Consider the following 17,407-nt stretch of genomic DNA (forward strand, 5'->3'; position numbering starts at 1 on the left):
CCTCTAGGATGCACGTTTCACGATGATTCGGGGGAATAGCTTTTATGACTGCTTCGACCTTTTGTCTAGCAGGAACTAACAAAATTTAGGAAATTTCCTCTCTAATTAGCATTATTAGCATCGAATTTCGCATGGTTGTCCCAAAATAAGTTAAGAGCGTGGAGATGCACCTTTTTTTTTTTTGCACGACATAAATGCTTGTAATTATATAGTTATATATAGAACCTTTTTTCCTAAATTTCCTCCCTTACTGGAACTTGGGAGACTTCAACGGACCGTACAAATATATAAAACGCCATTGATGAACTTTTCTTGTAAATGTATTTTAAAAAATACTTCAAAAAGAGATGCAATTCAAACTGCTCGATGTGTTATCACAATATCACATGCAATGCTATGCAAAGGTTGAGTCAAAGTATAGATCAGAGTGCTTGTAATCCGTTTTGAATATTCTACATTAGCTATCAATTTTTCAACATCTGTCATTATCATTAATTTTGCTTGTCAGTATATTTTCTTAAATTGCCCCGTCAGTGTCTGTCAGACCAAGGAGTAAAAAAGATAAATGAGTTTAATATACTGTATTGAAAAAAAAAAAAAAAAAAAAAAAACCTAATGGATGTACCATAACCTGAAATTTTGCGGGCAAAAAGAAGTGCTTCAGCCTCGAGAAATGTCCCTAAATTTTTGATGGAAGTTTTATCACTACGTTCGTGATGCCGAGGATGACGCAGGATTATCCTATACACGCTACATCGTCATCTCAAATCAGCTGAAATCTGCGATCTCACTGGGGACTCGCGGCCCTCGGTCGCCCCGTTCCGGCCCGCCTGTGCCAATCCGCTACACGCTACACCTTGCGGACAATGGCCAAGGACAAACATCGAACACAAAAGAAATCAGCGGCTTTCCTCTCTCCGGAATTATCGTCAATTAGCCATGGAATCAGATATGACTCTTGTATCCGCCCAGCCCCGCCCAGTACGTTCTTCTACAACAATGTTTAAAAGTACTGGTAAGGGAGAAAAAATAACAGAAGAAACACTTGCAAACATTCGACTCCTGTGTTTGGTTAGTGTGCAGAAACTGTTTGGAAACTGACGCTCGCTTTTTCAATTCAAAGTACAATGCTCGGGAATGTATGTATACGGAACTTTAATGTGTTTGAGCACGCTGCCTAAATGACTCTCAAGAATTAAAGGAAGGAATGTCTTTCATTACATTAAGAATCAACATACCGTCAGAGAGTCACATTAAGAGCGTATATATTTGTCTACCATGCCAACGCACATCAACAGCACGTTGCAGCCGCAATCAAAATCACCATGATTGTATGATCAAGGCACGGGCTAATAAGCTTTGATCCCTATCTAAAACGTTTTAGACGGTAGGGCAGGTACAGATTACAAGGTTTGGTTGCATGACTATGCAAATTTCCTTTCACAATGTTACATCTTTCTCACCATAATTATTACCCTTCCAAAATTGCAACCACCAGTTAACTAGTCTGCCATTCAGCAATTGTTCAGCCCTATTATTGAAATCCACCTCCGACAACCAACATCACTGCAAGTACGTCACGAGCGAACATATCTTGATCGTCAAAAGATGTTTTGGGGACTTGATGGTTTTACTGTTTTTTGCTCCTCCTATGGTCAGGTTGAGTTGGGTGTATCTAATTTTGCTGTCTAGCGGGACGCTTCTAGAAGCATGTGTTCTCTGTGTAGAAAATAAGTTCATCTCTTGATATTCTTCAGTGAAAGCACAGATGTACTAGCTACACGATGTAAAAAAAAAAAATAAAAAAATATATATATATATATTCTTGCTAACGACTCCATCTACATTTTGAAAACTGAGCTACGTCACAAACAAAGTGCATCAACAATGTTTCACCAACTGCTTTACATCTGAAGAGTATCTGACAATGCGACACAGCTTATAGAACCCAACCCCTAAAATCTTGGCTGTGTAATAACAACCTTAAAGGGGCATTCTAGATGATTTTCATAATTTCACATCAAGTAGTACATAAAGCGACAGATCCACGTATAGATTTGTGGAATTTATTGTGGTCCTTGAGCAGAGAAACCAATACTCTGAAAATCTTTAAAAATTTAATTGAACAGTGTTGATGACGTAGGAGCCTCACGTATTTCAGAAATGTAGCAGTGTAATTCCATTACAATACTGCTTGCTTGACACGTTCACCTGTGTAGAATCTACGCCTGCCTTCTTCTTTTGTTCTGCTTACTCGAGCCCCAACTCATGCATTCTTACGGTGAGGCTGCCATGTCATCATCCTTGTTCATTGCAATTTGTTAGACATTTTGAAAACATTCTTATTCCTCATCCTAATCACTATAAATTCTGAAACTCTGTACCCAGTATAACTAATTTATAGTTGTTTAAATCTAAAAGTCTGAAAATCACCCGGAGGTCTCCTTTAAGCATTCTTGCCGAATCATCTCCCCGTACGATGTCGCACATCAAAATTCTTTTACCGAAGAGTTTAACCCCTTCTTTGCCAGGGACTTTGGACAGAGTGCATAGCGCTATGGGGCTTTCGATGCCAATCGGCACACATGAGGTTAACAGTATTTTCCAGCCTCGAGTGGGAGTGACAAGGAATGAAACTGGGTGTCACATCGAATCGCCCTGGCAGCCTGTTCTCTCAGGGTGGTGAGTGGGCTCCGTTTATTAGATTCGTCTTGCACACCATCTCGATACATTTCCGTACCGACGGTGGAAATGTAAACTATGGCACAGCAGCAAACCACTTGGCCAAAATCCCGGTACACTCGTTTGATATGATACACACCTCGCCATTAAAGGGATGGTCATCGTATCGGTTTAGGTGAGGAATCAGCGTTTAACCTTTTGCGAGATATCTTGAAAACCACTTTCTGACAGAACATTTTATGGAATGTTAAAGAGCATGTAATTCCATAAGGAATTCAAACTTTATTTGATGAAAATCTGTTTTAATTGGCTAATATATTCAAGAACAAAGTAAAACAAAACGATCCTGATAAAAGTTGGCTCCCACCTTTTATTAGGATCGCTTTTTTCCTTTTAGAATTATATGCTCTTTCATATTTCATAGCAGTTTTCTCATTATCTCCAAAAATCATCATAAAAAAAAACGTTGGAAAATGAAGCACTAGCTCAACCGAAACTGTACTATCCCTTTAATCGCGCTCTTTGTGTCGCTCGTCCTGTAAAACATATCCATAAACTCTGGAATTCAAATATTTTGCAAAGGGCGACGATCCATTGATTTCGCGAGAAGTGCAAGAGAACGACCTCGAATGGCAGCTGATTAATAACGAGTAATAACTTTATGACGCCCCATTACGAATCATAAAAATCTCTTTATGATGTGTTTGTCGTCCATCATCATTTAAGTCCCCCTGACGCCAAGAATGAGATAAACAATGCATTTTCTTCTTATGGCATTTTGCACATAGGTGTTACGTACGGGAAAAGAGAAAAACAAACTTTATCGTGAGCGTGATAAATGCGAAGAATCCGCATATTTTCCCCCGTCATATTGGAAAGGCACAACCTGTGTTACTGTTAACAAATCTAGCGAAAACAGATTCTAAAGAAGTCTCATTCAATATCCAATGGTTGTTCCCAACCGATTATCATTGCAAGGATTCACTTTTCTAAACGAATACAAGTGATTCCAAATTCTATTGCAGAATAACATCAGCCCCCAAGCAACATTTCAAAGCACAAACATCGACCATGTACCGAACAGGTTGTGGAGCACAAACCCTTTGGCATATCAATAGGTTGTGCTATGATTTATATTTCTTTTTTTTTTTATAATGTCTGTCTTCCAGATATGAGGAGGGGTGTTACAATATTTCAGGAGAGCCTGGAAAGGCACGAGGTCGTGTCGTCCAGGGGTTAAGTATCGCAGGAGTGGGCGTGAGGCGTTGAATATTGAAAGGACATGGTCATTGATGTTAACATTGTTATCGACATCGCCAGACCCAGATCTGTCCACGAAACACTTCCATTGTGTTAAAGAAACATGTTTTTGATACAGGGGTAACGCAAGGGCATGCGTGTAGAACAGGTCCAGATTTAAAGCGACATGTCCTGCAGGATTCTTATCATCCCCCCCCCCCCCCCCGTGGATCTGGAGGTGTCCAAGGAAATTTGTACATTATCCACTATCAACCGATCGTGTACTGGATTGATTTTGCTTCCGGGATTATTAGCTAGTCCTTGAATAAACTGGCAACTGTAAATTGTATGTGAATTCTATAGATCATAATCTGTTATGAGAGAAAGATTATATCTGCAAAAAATTCAGGGAAAAAAATATATTGCCAATTTGCAACAGAAACAATGACTTCAATCTTCTAAACTACCCAATCAAGGATTACTTTAAAATATGTCAATTTAGAGAGATATGAAGACTCTGCACAACGAAAACTAACGATGGTATATGACAATTAGCCATCGTGTAAGTGAGGCGCACCTTATAGAACAATCCGAAGAAGGTGCAAGTAAGGGCTTGAAGGTACTAATTACCATTGGAAGCAGTGATCTAATCAAAAGAATATTCGGGTTATTACATTTGATGCATATTACATGTATTGTCAGTGAAATTGTCTCACAATTGGTCGATTTTATGACTGGCGTACGCTGCCATTTATTTTCCCTCTTCATTCACAACATTTTCTGTCGCATAATTCATGGTTTACTTGTAAGTTATGTACACAGTGGTAGCAGCAGCAGGATTTAAAGAACGGTACCGGATCTAGGTGAATGACTGGGTTTTTGTTTTGTTCTGTTCAGCTCTGTCTCGTACCCCCTTCCCCTCGTCACGATGTGTTTGTAGGTTGAGCACCTTATGAACTTTTCACACGTGACTACATGTATCTTGTTTATGGAATGACGATGTCCTTCGAGAGCACATTTCCCGACGAATGAATTTCACACCTCGTCGTTCTTATCCCCAAAGATGAAAACGGTGGGAAAACTGGTCAGAGTGACAAGGCCGCTCTATAAAGGTCTCCTGTTTACCAAAGAAGAAAGGAAAAAAAAATCTGGAATCCCTGAACGCCGTTGATAATAGACTGGCATGTTACCTTGTAGTTGTACATTCCACGCCTACTTTAACAGTCCAACCAAAGGATTTCAATTCCAATTCAATTTTAATTCTGCCGCCATGCAACAATGGTACATGTCATTCAATCTGTTAATTGAGTTCATCGCCATAATTCGTAGAGTGTCGATCAACATTGTCAGGTCATTGACCCACGGATGCGATAATATTTTGGTTTCATCTAAAATAAACAAATAAATAAATAAATAAATAAATAAATAAATAAATAAATAAATAAATAAATAAATACTATGTATTTAAATACAACCTCCTAGAGTCATCATAGTTTAAACCTTGCTTGGCGAGGACATAGCGTCGATCTTCTTTGTCATCATTTTTTTTTTTTTTTAAGTTCTGTAAAACGTGATGAATCTTAAATCATGATGGTTTCATTCGTCTAGGGTAACCTCTACAGTGTAGGTACTGTTCGGTCTGAGCCAACCCTGTATTAGTGTTTACCTCACATTGAGAGTTCCCCCATTGGGGGCCTGAGTGAAGGGGGGACATTGTTAAGGGCAAAACACGCAGGCAGGCACAGACAAACGTACATAGACAAAAACAAACAAGAACAACAACAAAACAACAACAACAACAACAAAATCTTGTCTATAGGTATGCTGGACAGCGTGAAAGACGAATGCAAATCATTTTACAGTCTTTACACCTTCTCCATCTATATACTGGTCGGACTCCCAATCTGCTTCCCAGAAACGGAAAATTAAAGAATAATTAAAATATTGATTACACTTTTTTTTCTTTAATCAATTTGTCCGCATTCAGATTTTAAACACTTTCAAACAAAACAGAGGTCGTTTGTTAAACTACACGTTGGGGAAATGAGAAAGGTTGTCATTTGTATTATGAAATATTCTTGTAGCTTTTCGAGGAAAATGTCCTAAAGTTGTGGCTCCATTATGATCAGGTCAGCATTAGTGTCATTTCACGTGATTAACCTGATTAATGAGTAGTTTGAAGGTGAAGTAAAGTTTCCAGTATCATATGGAAGATTAAAGAAATATGTAGAATTCCCTTCTTCAAATTTGAAGGGTGACTGGGACGATAAAGATTCTACATTGTCTCCGTCTTCTAGTGTAAAGTAGTGATAATTTTAAGGGTTTGGGTATTTCTTATTATTATTACTTCTTATTTTTTTAGAGTAACCTTGCATTTCTTTCAATTGTATCCCCCAGTGTCATGATATGCAATGTTGTGTTCCTCCTATTTTTTTTTCAATTCAATTCAATTCAATTCAATTCAATTCAATTCATTTATTTTTCATTCTTCTTTTTTTCAACAAAACATAACGCATAATATATTTTGGTTGGTCCTGTTTTGAAGTATTCTTGGTGTTAAGTATTAGTGATTATTGAAGTATAGTCCAATAGAATTCTATGAGTGGTTTACAATATACAAGGATGCTAGTCAGTGGACCTCTCAGTCCTTTTTTTTTTTCTCATTATAAATTTGTAATTTGTCGGTCTGTATGTATTGTCTCTATTGTTAACTATCATTTATTTTTATACAGTCAATTGTTTGCCTAAAATTATGTGTAGTTTACCCTATGTTATGCTTCGTTAAAAAAAGAAGAAAAGATGAACTGAATTGAATTGAACTATCTGAAAATTTATGAAGCAATATGATGAGAATTTAATGCAAAACAGTGATCTAACATTTATGTATATGTTCGTTTTTTGTTGATTTATTTACGTAGCCTCTACACTGAAAATACTAAATCGGTAGATTTCTTCCAAATACCTTTTTCTTTTTGTTGTGCTCTAAAGAGTTTCCACGATTTTTACAGTCGTTAACAAAATGCATCTTTAAAGTTCACAGCCAAAATGGGCGAATAACATTTGTGCTTCCCATTTCCTCCTTCTATAGAATCCTCGCGTGGCGTTCGGGTGTGGCAAACTCGCGATGACTAACAAATCAATGGACTCAAGAATGGCAGTGTTTTTTGTTTGTTTGTTTGTTTGTTTGTGCTGGTTTTGTTTTTCTTGTTCGACAACATTTGTCTGCAATTAATAGTATTCTGTGAAGTTTCTTTATTTCGCGTTCTCGTTTAGTGTCTATTGGGGTTTGGAAATCTCGAGGGGAACGTGTTAAACACAACAAGAGTCAGATGATACGTAATCCATTACTGTAGAAGGGGTGAAGAAAAGGGGTATTTAATGTTCATCTCAACCCTTTCCATACTGAATTCTTAAATCCCCAATGGCATATTACAGAGGCCACCAGGTTCCAGTTAGGAACAGGCCAAGCTTCAAAGACAAATAAGCTTTTCTCTCTTACTTTCTCACCGGAAGTGTTCTTTGTAGAAGTTAATAATGATTATATGGGGTTAGCTTACCATGCTTCGCTTATTCATCAACATTCTGTCTGACACATTTCAAAAGTGGAAGGAAGAGGTGTATCCATTTTCTGCGGCAATGAGTGTTTTTCGTTTAGCGGGCCTGTTTTGTATATCCTCTCTGAACCCCCCTTTACAGTAAGCATAAATGTATTCATATATCCACTTTCTTGTACCTCCCTATGTTCATAGTCCCGGGGCCATTTCTTCGAACGAAAGGGAGAAGCGTTGTGTTGACATTATCCCTCTGAATTCCTTTCTAAGTTAATTGATTTGTGAAGGAAGCAGTGTAAAATCATACAAATGATAGATTAAACATATACACATGGCATGATTACGTATGCTATACAATGTTATATATATGATATAACATTATATTATATGATATTATATCATATTATATTATAACTATTATATTATTTTATATTATATTATATCATATTATATTATATTATATTATATTATATTATATTATATTATATTATATTATATTATATTATATTATGATATATCATAATGATATAATGCAAAATAATATACTGTGATATAATTGATTCATATGTGTAATATGATATAGTATACAATGTAGTGTAACATAATATAGGCCTAATTATACTCGTATGCACAGATAGAAACATGTACATTTTTCATTACAGATCATAGAATCAGATATAAAGAAGAGAAAGAGAAAATAGATGGATAACATCTCAATGTAACAAACAAGCATATGAAAATTATTTCTAAGTATATTCTGTTGATAGGCTGATCGAATAGTATTCAAGTAGTGGAGATCAATTTGTCAGGCCTTTCTGACAGCGTGAAAATAAGTGAGGCAGTCTATAACCTCCCTGCGATCACCACTTAGGAGCAATCGTCGCTAATTGATTATCGTGAGCGTGTGTGTCGTCTGTTTATTAAAAGACATACCGCTCTTTATAGCGCTGGAGATCCGCTCGGGGCAGAACGACAGACGACCTCGCACTTTCTTTTTCAACTATAGCTCTGAGTTCGTTGATACCAATGAGAGTATTTGCTTTCAATTTCCCTTCAAGACTTCCACATGAATAGTCTACAAACATTCCTCAACATACATTATACCACAAACACACACACACTCTCTCTCACAAACATACACACACGGCAATACACACACACACACACACACACACACACACACACACATACAGATCGAAATTTAGCAGAAGCAGTTCGATTTGTGAACAGAAGAATGATACTTCTAACAAAACTTAAACACCTGCGGAGAGGCATAATTAGGAAATGAGGACAGCACAGGTAGGAGATTCATGTGTGGAGACCCAAGTTTAAATTGATGACATCAAAAGGGGGCCGCTATCTTTACAAGGACTTGGTCTTCTATTAGACTAGAATCATATCAAAACATCGCTCCATTCCGTCCAGCGGATCATTATGACAAACCTTACTATCCAGACATAACATTAATCAAATAACAGAGTTCGATTTCATTGTCTAGATCCACGAGGACGTCTTTCTTAGCCAGTGACCTTGGATTTACTACACCGTTTTTAAAGTGCGTTTCGGTCCCATGCTCGAGTTAACTCTAAGAAAACAGTAGGCCTAAATCCAAATAAAAAGACTGGTTGCAGGCTCATTAACATTGTACATGAAGCGATGAAACTTTCAATTTTAGAACGTCTTCATAAGGCAGTGATGTTGGTCCAAATGACGTGTCATTAAAAGTCAATGACCTCATTACTTTACACCTCTCTGATTAAATGGAACACAACATACCGGGGAAAAAAAAAGAATTGCAGTATTGGTCGATGATCTATAGCAACTACAGCATCAACCTCTTGACATAAGGATATCAAAATTTTATACATGGAGTCCTCGACGGATTTTGAGATGCCCTCACCTTTTAGAGTTATTCACAAATTGTACAAGCTATGCTTTTCTTGTGAATTCCTTTTTTCCATGTAGAGTTATAAATTAAGATTGTATTGCCTATTATCCAAACCAGAGTTGATATCATTATAAAAATTCTATTCATGTTTTGTTGAAACGTCAGTGGTTCAAAGTTCCTTTAAATATTATGTACTCATGTAAGCGTTATGCATGTTACTTTGTATTACTTTATATGGAAATAAAATGGTTTTGAATTGAATTGACTTGAATTGAATTATAACCACATGCTTAAGAGTCAATGGGAATGTAACCGCTTGTGTAATATTTCACTGAAAGCAAGGAATTATGATTAAGATTTCTATACTAGTCAATTGGAGATTGTTGAGGTGTTGAACATCGTCAGCTCCTCTAATCCAGTGCATAAGAATTTTTTTTTTTGTGAATATCGCTGCGTGGTGAAAGCTTATAAACTTCCAAATTCTATATCATCTTTCATATCTAATATTCTTTTCAAATTAAGTTTGTCTTGTTCTGTCTGTTTGAATCAACGAATTAAACCTGAATTCCGAGTGGAATAGCTTCTTCTCTTAATGGTCATAGCAGGATACCATACACACACAGAATACACCAATGTGTCAACGACCTGCACGAAAATAGCCTCATACACATGTGCACTCCACACTCACTCAATGGCTTGCTCCACGATTTTACGCTTATAACATAAGGCCATAATTTCACGCACTCTCGGTATTTGACGTCGAGCCCATGTGACGTCACAGAGGAGAACCGTAGTGGTAAACAGAACAGTGTAAACCTGGCAAATCAGCAAAGATGTTTGTGGGGTCTGAAACTCCGGCACTGTTTAGAACTAAAATACAGAGGAGCACGAAGCAAAACTAATTTCTAGGGAATGCGCGGTGGCCAACAATGTCCTGTCTCTATAGTTTGAAACAGAATTTTGCGCCAAACAACCATGACTTGATTGAGTGATTGGTATGTCGAAGAGCGCTTAACAACCCGTCTTTGTTGATGTCTATGCCCCTCGTGGAATTAGGCAAGTTTTCCTTACATGCGAGGAATGAATGAAAACTCAAAAGGAAGGCAAGATATTGTTACTCCAGGGAGAACACATATTACGTGCTTGATGGAGAACAGTGTGTAATAAAAAAAAAAAAGCAGCTGATTAAAGTCTCTACATTTATAGAACTACAAAATGTTGGAAAGACCCTTTGTGATGGTAGGTTGTAAGGGGTCCCGAGAGTAAGTTGTTTATTACTTTTGTTTCCAGCTGTTACATTCTTCAGAAGCAGACATCTCTAATGTACTTTTAAGAATGTATAGAATAGTGCATGTTTACAAGAAAACACCTATTCATGTACGAGATATTTTCCAATCTAATAAGCTTCGTTGTGTTCTCACGTCTGTGTTTGTAGAGAGGCAGAGTGAACAGATGCATTTTCATGAGATAAACTACGCAAAAGTAAGTACATCACCATCTAATTTATGTTAATCAAACGACAACAGAAGAAAACATTGAAAGACGTAAAAACACAATAGGAATAACAATATCATTGCAGCAATACACTGCAATACACTGCCCAGGACAGGGCGTATATATGAAAATGCAGCCCAGGGCACGTCCATGGAATTATGTAATATTCTAGGTCCTATGTAAAGGTATATTCATGTAATAGACACAGACAGGCACAAGAAAGATGAAGGGAGACGGACGGAATGGAGTGACATGGTAACCATAGCAACGTCTTACCTTTGCCTCTATGCCTCCCTTCGAGTGATGCGATAAGTCCCAATAATAAAGTGACAGCGAAGATGAAGCCTTCGGGTAACATCTTGCTTGGATAACTGTATCCTTTTCACGGCAGGGAGCACGGAAGAAGATAAAAATCATACAAAGGCAAGCTGGTCCCTGTTTGTGTAGTAGTTTTTTTACCGTTTCTTTTTGCTTTGTTTCATTCGCTTCCCAAGATTTGGAGTAAACACTGACGTGGAACACTTCTAAGACTTCCCTCACCCGCTGCGTGGCGTCCTGATAAAACCCTCCGCGTTTCTGAGATCAGCTTGGTTCATCATTGGGAAGGTAAACTGCGGGATACTCGTCGCACGGGAAGATACAGTCAATGCCCTCAATGGTTTAAAACTCTGGAGTCATCGCTCTATAACGACATTACTCTCCCCCTACACATTCACAAAGCGATATTCTCCTTGCGAAAAACGTGTCTGGAGAGTCAAACCCATTGAAGAATGGGGTATCAGTGAAGTTTAACTTGAACAGGGCGTAAATCACTCTATATTTAGCGTATACAGGTCCACAAGAGCACATTTGTGGGGAAAACGTGCGATTGTAGATGTGATCGTAGATGTGTTTCTAACTTCTAAAATGGTCAGGCATGGTTACAAACTTGACCGACAAAGGGGTGTGATAAAATAGCCTCCTCTGAAGAAAAAAAAAAGGAGAAATCAATAAATTAAACAAAAAAATAACAGAGCCACCTCGCAAACAAACGCTCAATTGTTGCTCTGATGCCATGGAGTGCACATTAAACACGCCTCGCGTTTTTCTCCTTTACGTTTCACGGCCTGGCTGACGTCGTTTGGCCGGTCGGGTTTCGGAATATCTGTTTCACGGAAACTTTATTCTCCAAAGGCGGCAAACTCGGTGCTGGGACTGGAGTTGAGATAGCGTCATCCATCAACTTCGATTGAATCCGTAAACTTGAGCGGACACGAAACATTCAGTCCACGCCTACCATGGGCCTTTATACCCTCATGGTAAGTGAAGGAAGAAAAAAAAAGAAAAAAAAAAAAGAAAAATGGGAAATCGTAAGGAAATAATTACAGATGATGGTAAGCCACGAAATCGGTGACTTTAAGATAAGGGGGGGGGGGAGGGAGGGATAAAAAGAAAGAGAACGTGAAGTGAGGTATATGGAAGAATGGCCCTACTTGGTCTTCTGAAGGCTTGTTTGGCTGTTATTGTTTAAACCAGAGGCGAGGAGTGAAATTTACCATGGGTACACCAGCTACAACTACAAGCCAAGAACCTGAACTTTGATCACTTGCTTCTTCTTCTTCTTGCAGACAGATCAGTGACGTGGTACATCCATCGGGATATTTTCGGGCACAATTTTCAGTGCTTGAGACCCAGTGCGTCACATTGCAATAAAACCAGCTGTCGATTCATGTATCGGCGGCGGGGAGAGCCAACTTCCCTCGAAAAAATACTAAATGAAATGTTGTCTCCAGAGAGATATGTCCGTCGAAAGTCCTTTCCCTGCCAAGTTACTGATTGCTAAATCTTTCTGTCCTCCTCTCCACATGACCGACGTGAGTAAATCCTTGCAGCGATTGCATGGCAGGGTGCATGTTCGGACATTGTAATCTCGGCAGCCTGCGTCCCCAGTCTCTCTCTTTCCGTCTCTCCCTCTCTATCTCGCCTAATTGAGAGCAAAGTTTCGAGTTTGTTGTCGTCTGCTGCCTTAAAGTCGTAGCCGGCGGCGTGCGCAAGCGCGTGAATGATGTCAAAGCAAAAGAAAGCACGCTGTAAATAACCCCTCGACCCCGCCCACTTCAGTGAAGGCACAAGTGCGCACGCATCTTACACGACTTCTAGATTAGCAAACGACACGCGATGAGAGGAAAAATAACGACCAAAACCCAAACATGCTTACTTCTTTAAACCCAGAGCACCTCTTTGGTCCTTACATAAAAAGGTACGGAGTGCAGTTACGCCACTTTCTTACTTGATAACTGACTGATTCCTTCCAATTAGCAAGTGCATTACTGATGGGTTAACGTTACCATTGCTAGCAGACGCGGTCACATAGAAGAAAGGCAGACATTTTCCTTATAGAAAAAGAGGTCAAAGCAAAAAAGTAATGTATGATACATTGGCCCTAAAGGGTTATGAGACATTGTGTTATTAAGTTTCGATGCATCCTCAACCGGTTCTCTGAGGACCATTCTGCGCGTCGTGAGGCTGCCGAGACTGTCAACGGGCGCTGACTTAGCGGCGATGAGTTAAGTCGCCCGCGGGCATCGCGCTTCCATACAGGGTGATGGGAGAAGGGGGAGGGGGTAAATGATTAGCAGAGAACTTTCACACACTTGACAAGACCTCGTTTGGAAACGTGTCTTTGAACATCGCTGGACGATACCGAAAGATGTTTTAAAAGACTACACTCAAACTGGAGTTACGTTCCTCTCAAACGCGCTTTTCCATAATTTAAGGCCACTCGTGTTCCGGAAGTACTTTCCCCAAGCCATATCTATTTTGTTGTTGTTGTTTTTATTTTGTGTGCACGTTTGAAATCTCAATGGTTTGACCTATAAAACATGAGTGTGATGATGGAGCATTGATTGATACTGTATTCGCTTCTGCAAATGTGTGTAAGGGCAACGAGTCTCTGATTGACAGACCGATCAACTGACCCAGTCGATATAATTTTGGAATCCCAATGTATCATGCAGTTAACAGTCGACGATGGGGCTCATTTTTATATCTAAACACTTTAGACATCCTGCACTAAACTTTACGCTTTAAAATGTTTTCAGGAACGCAATTACAAACGTGTTCTTTAGGAGATATGAAGACGTTCAAACAAAGGTGGGTGTTTTAATCTGTCTCTTTTCGGAGAGTGAGGGGGAGAGTATCGTGGCTCATACCAACCATACTACTACTGTATCTGAAGTCCATTTTCCATGAAGCCCTCCCGTTCCCCATCCTAAACTACCCCATCCCCCATCCCCTTACCCCTCCTCTTCCTCTATCTTCCAAAGATGTGTGACTCAAGTGATGCAAGTCGTTGGCATCAACTCCCATCAAGACTTGTCCACATCAAGAGTGTTACAAGAGTCGCTGGAAAGTTAGGACTCTGCCAAGAATTGGACTCTTATAAAGAAAAACTTCTAACCTCCTCCCCCCCCCCCCCTTTTCTCTCCCTCTCTACCTCTCGTTCTCTCATCCCACCTCTCTTCTTCTCTTCTTCTCATATCCGTCTATCTGTATGATTATGTTTCTATTAATCTAGCTATCTAATACTCTCACTTCTATAAATACAATGACAGCATATGGAATTTATAAGGCGCCAAATCCATGTAATAATTTATATTCGTGCTGCAACATGTGCGAGATATGAATTACATGCACAAAAGAAAAGGACAAAGTGAAACAGTACAGTACACTATGTAAAGATAATGGTAATCACATCATCCTAGGCCAAGTTAAACAAAGGTTAATACTTCTCGAGGTAGATTAGTAATCAATTAATATCTCAACTGAAACGATGTTCCTACGACTGGAGGAGTGATTTCCACAAAAAGGACCCGAAGTGAGCGAAGGTTCGATTCCCCACTTTTATATCTTTATAAATAATTTATCATGTCTCTATTCATGTATTTATGTCTTTTAATCTATCTATTAACAAATCTTCTGTGAATTTGTTCTCCCTTTTCTGTATCTCCCCATGTATCTATTTGTCTCTCCTTCTATCTATCTACTTATCTGAACATTGCCTGTGGTTAGAAGAGATTCATTTTCTCATTCCAGGGTCTTGCTCTATAGTCAATTTTGGTTGTTGCAATTAAAGTGTAAGCCTCTAATAAGTATACACTGTAATACCTTTGTAATACCAGGAATACCTTCTAAGTTAGCAAGATTCATGCATCTCCGCAACGTACACTCCCTTCCCTAGATTCACTGGTGTAGTCAGTGGAAGAACCCCATTTAGATGAACACAATCAATCAATTATCTTACATTGGTTTCTTCTTCATGTTTTCTTTCGTCTTTCTCTTCTTCTTCTCCCCTGAAGACGTCTTAGGATGTCCTTTCCGATTTTTGCGAGATTATCTCGTAATTGCTCGGCTATATCACCAATCAAGTTTCAGTCTCTTCAGACCGTTTCGGAACTTCCGTTTATGCGGGTGCTCAAAAGATTATGTTGCCAGCATCATAATCTTCGTCAGGCTCTATGAGTGGAAGAGTAATCCTCTTTTGTGACCCCTCCGCCTCGTCGCTTTCCACCTCGCTCAACCCTTTCCAAATGTCTCATCAAAGTTCATCGGAACTTGTTGTTGGTTGTTGCAAACAGCAGGTGTTAAACTTATCCTTGTCTTTTCCTTTGGCTCGGCGAGGAAGTTAACCTTTTCCATTGGCTTGGCGGTGGACATGAAGAAACCATACTTTTTTATTTCTCTTTTATGAATTTACTTTGATTCTGTATTGTTCTTGTCCAGATTGTAAAGGCATATGCCATGTAACTAAATGAACACGGATATTATCAACGGTGCATAAACTACAGATGATTCCTGAAACATCATTGCACTTGTAGGACAACTATAGTTGACTGATAATGTTTATACCTCCGGAGTGCTACCCTATGGTTAACCGCTTTTTTGTCCTCCCTCCCCCTTTCCCGTCCACCGTTCCTCAACCTTCCTGTGATTTTTATTCATTATTACTATTATTTCATGTAAGGAATGTTAAATGCTATCTAAATTCATAGTAAGTTTGTTAAACTCCAAGAGTTTCAAAAGGGCATCATGACAGAAACGGCAATACTTCGTGTAGGTGCATGTTAAAATTTCCCTCATGATAGAATCTCAGCTTGAATGCTCGAAGAAGTCTGAAAAGAAAAAGAGGAAGAAAATTTCTGCCCGTCTAGAGTCGAATGAAACGCAAACAGTCGTTCCTAAGCCTCCTCGAGTCCTCTTTCTCCGCCCAACAATAGCCCGATTCTACACACCGGTTACCAATGACAAGCCCAACAATGATCTGTATTCTCACAGTAAAACCGCTTCTATTGCGGATGAGCCCACTCAAAAAGCGATATCCCAAGTCATGAAATAAATCCCCGTATAAGCGCCATGTGTAAATTGCTCGCCTTCTTCAACCTCATTCCTTTTTTTTTTCCTCTACATCTATCCCGTGTTCTTGTGCGACAAAAGCAGTGTTTTGTGGGAGATTCTGACAAAAAAAAAAGTCGGTCATTCTCTTCAGCTAAACTGTATAAACGCTTGTATCTTGCAATCCCAGGAAAAAGGAGATAAAATTTAACGTAATGATGGCAATTGTAAAGGTCTAAGAACTGATACGGTGTTTTTTCAACGTCATTTTACGGTTTACTCCCGGGGAAAAAGAAAATCCGCAACTTAAGTAGTGTCTGCCCAAAGAAGAGAAAGGGAAACCGATTCTAATAGGCTCTTTGAAGAATTTTGCTTAATTGAAGCCAGGCTTATTTGTCAACTTAGAAAAAAGACACCGCGTCATCCTAGCAGAAACTGCCTTATTTGTGTATCAGTGTAGTAATTTAACGGAGGCTAGCCCCACTTCAATGGTTTCCCGGTTAGGGAGATGCGATGGAATAGTTTATACTAAGTACGTCTTGAGGGGCTGTTGTATGCTTCAAAACTTTATAAAGCAAAAAGAAGACTTTTCATTTCAGATGAATCCATTCCCTCTCGAAACACAATGTTCACAATCCTCATGACAATTGGCGTCATTTAACCATCTACTATTCAAAGATAGAACTAAAACGAGAATAATAATTGCTTAACCCCTAAACGAGGTTTCTGCATCTGCATTGATAACTAATTCCTAATCCCAATGGACATGCTGTGTCTAGACTCAAGATTTTTATTCATTTCATCAAAATGGGCATGCCTTCACATATACTGACATTACTGTGAGTATATTTTGTAAATACATGTATCTGTTAACTGTGCCATTATTTTAGTTGCGACAAATCAAATGATATACATGGATATAATCATGTAATAGATTAATAAACGAATCACAGCTGTATGATGAATAACAGAAAATGAATGAAGATGAATAAATAAAAGATTGATACATAATTAAGCAAGTGAGTGAATAAGTAAATAATCTGGTGGTGATGAAACAGCATTTATATAGCACCATTTATCTGTAGAAACATTCAAAGGCGCCCACATGAATAATAGATAGATGAATAACTCAATAAATCAATGAATAACTATAGATACATATGTGAATCAAATATGAATAAAT

The 17,407-nt window shown here is 38.6% G+C and overlaps 1 protein-coding gene across 1 annotated transcript in view; it reads right to left on the reverse strand.

Annotated features, from left to right (window-relative positions):
* LOC140234336 (R-spondin-2-like) overlaps positions 1-11,212 on the reverse strand; it is a 33,514-nt gene extending 22,302 nt beyond the window's left edge. Inside the window, exon 1 of the mRNA XM_072314395.1 lies at positions 11,131-11,212. Coding sequence (XP_072170496.1) covers positions 11,131-11,212 — 82 coding nt within the window. The remainder of the gene's footprint in view (positions 1-11,130) is intronic.
* Positions 11,213-17,407: the final 6,195 nt, after the last annotated feature.

The sequence above is a fragment of the Diadema setosum genome, chromosome 10, assembly GCF_964275005.1.
Source record: "Diadema setosum chromosome 10, eeDiaSeto1, whole genome shotgun sequence".
Classification (NCBI taxonomy): domain Eukaryota; kingdom Metazoa; phylum Echinodermata; class Echinoidea; order Diadematoida; family Diadematidae; genus Diadema; species Diadema setosum.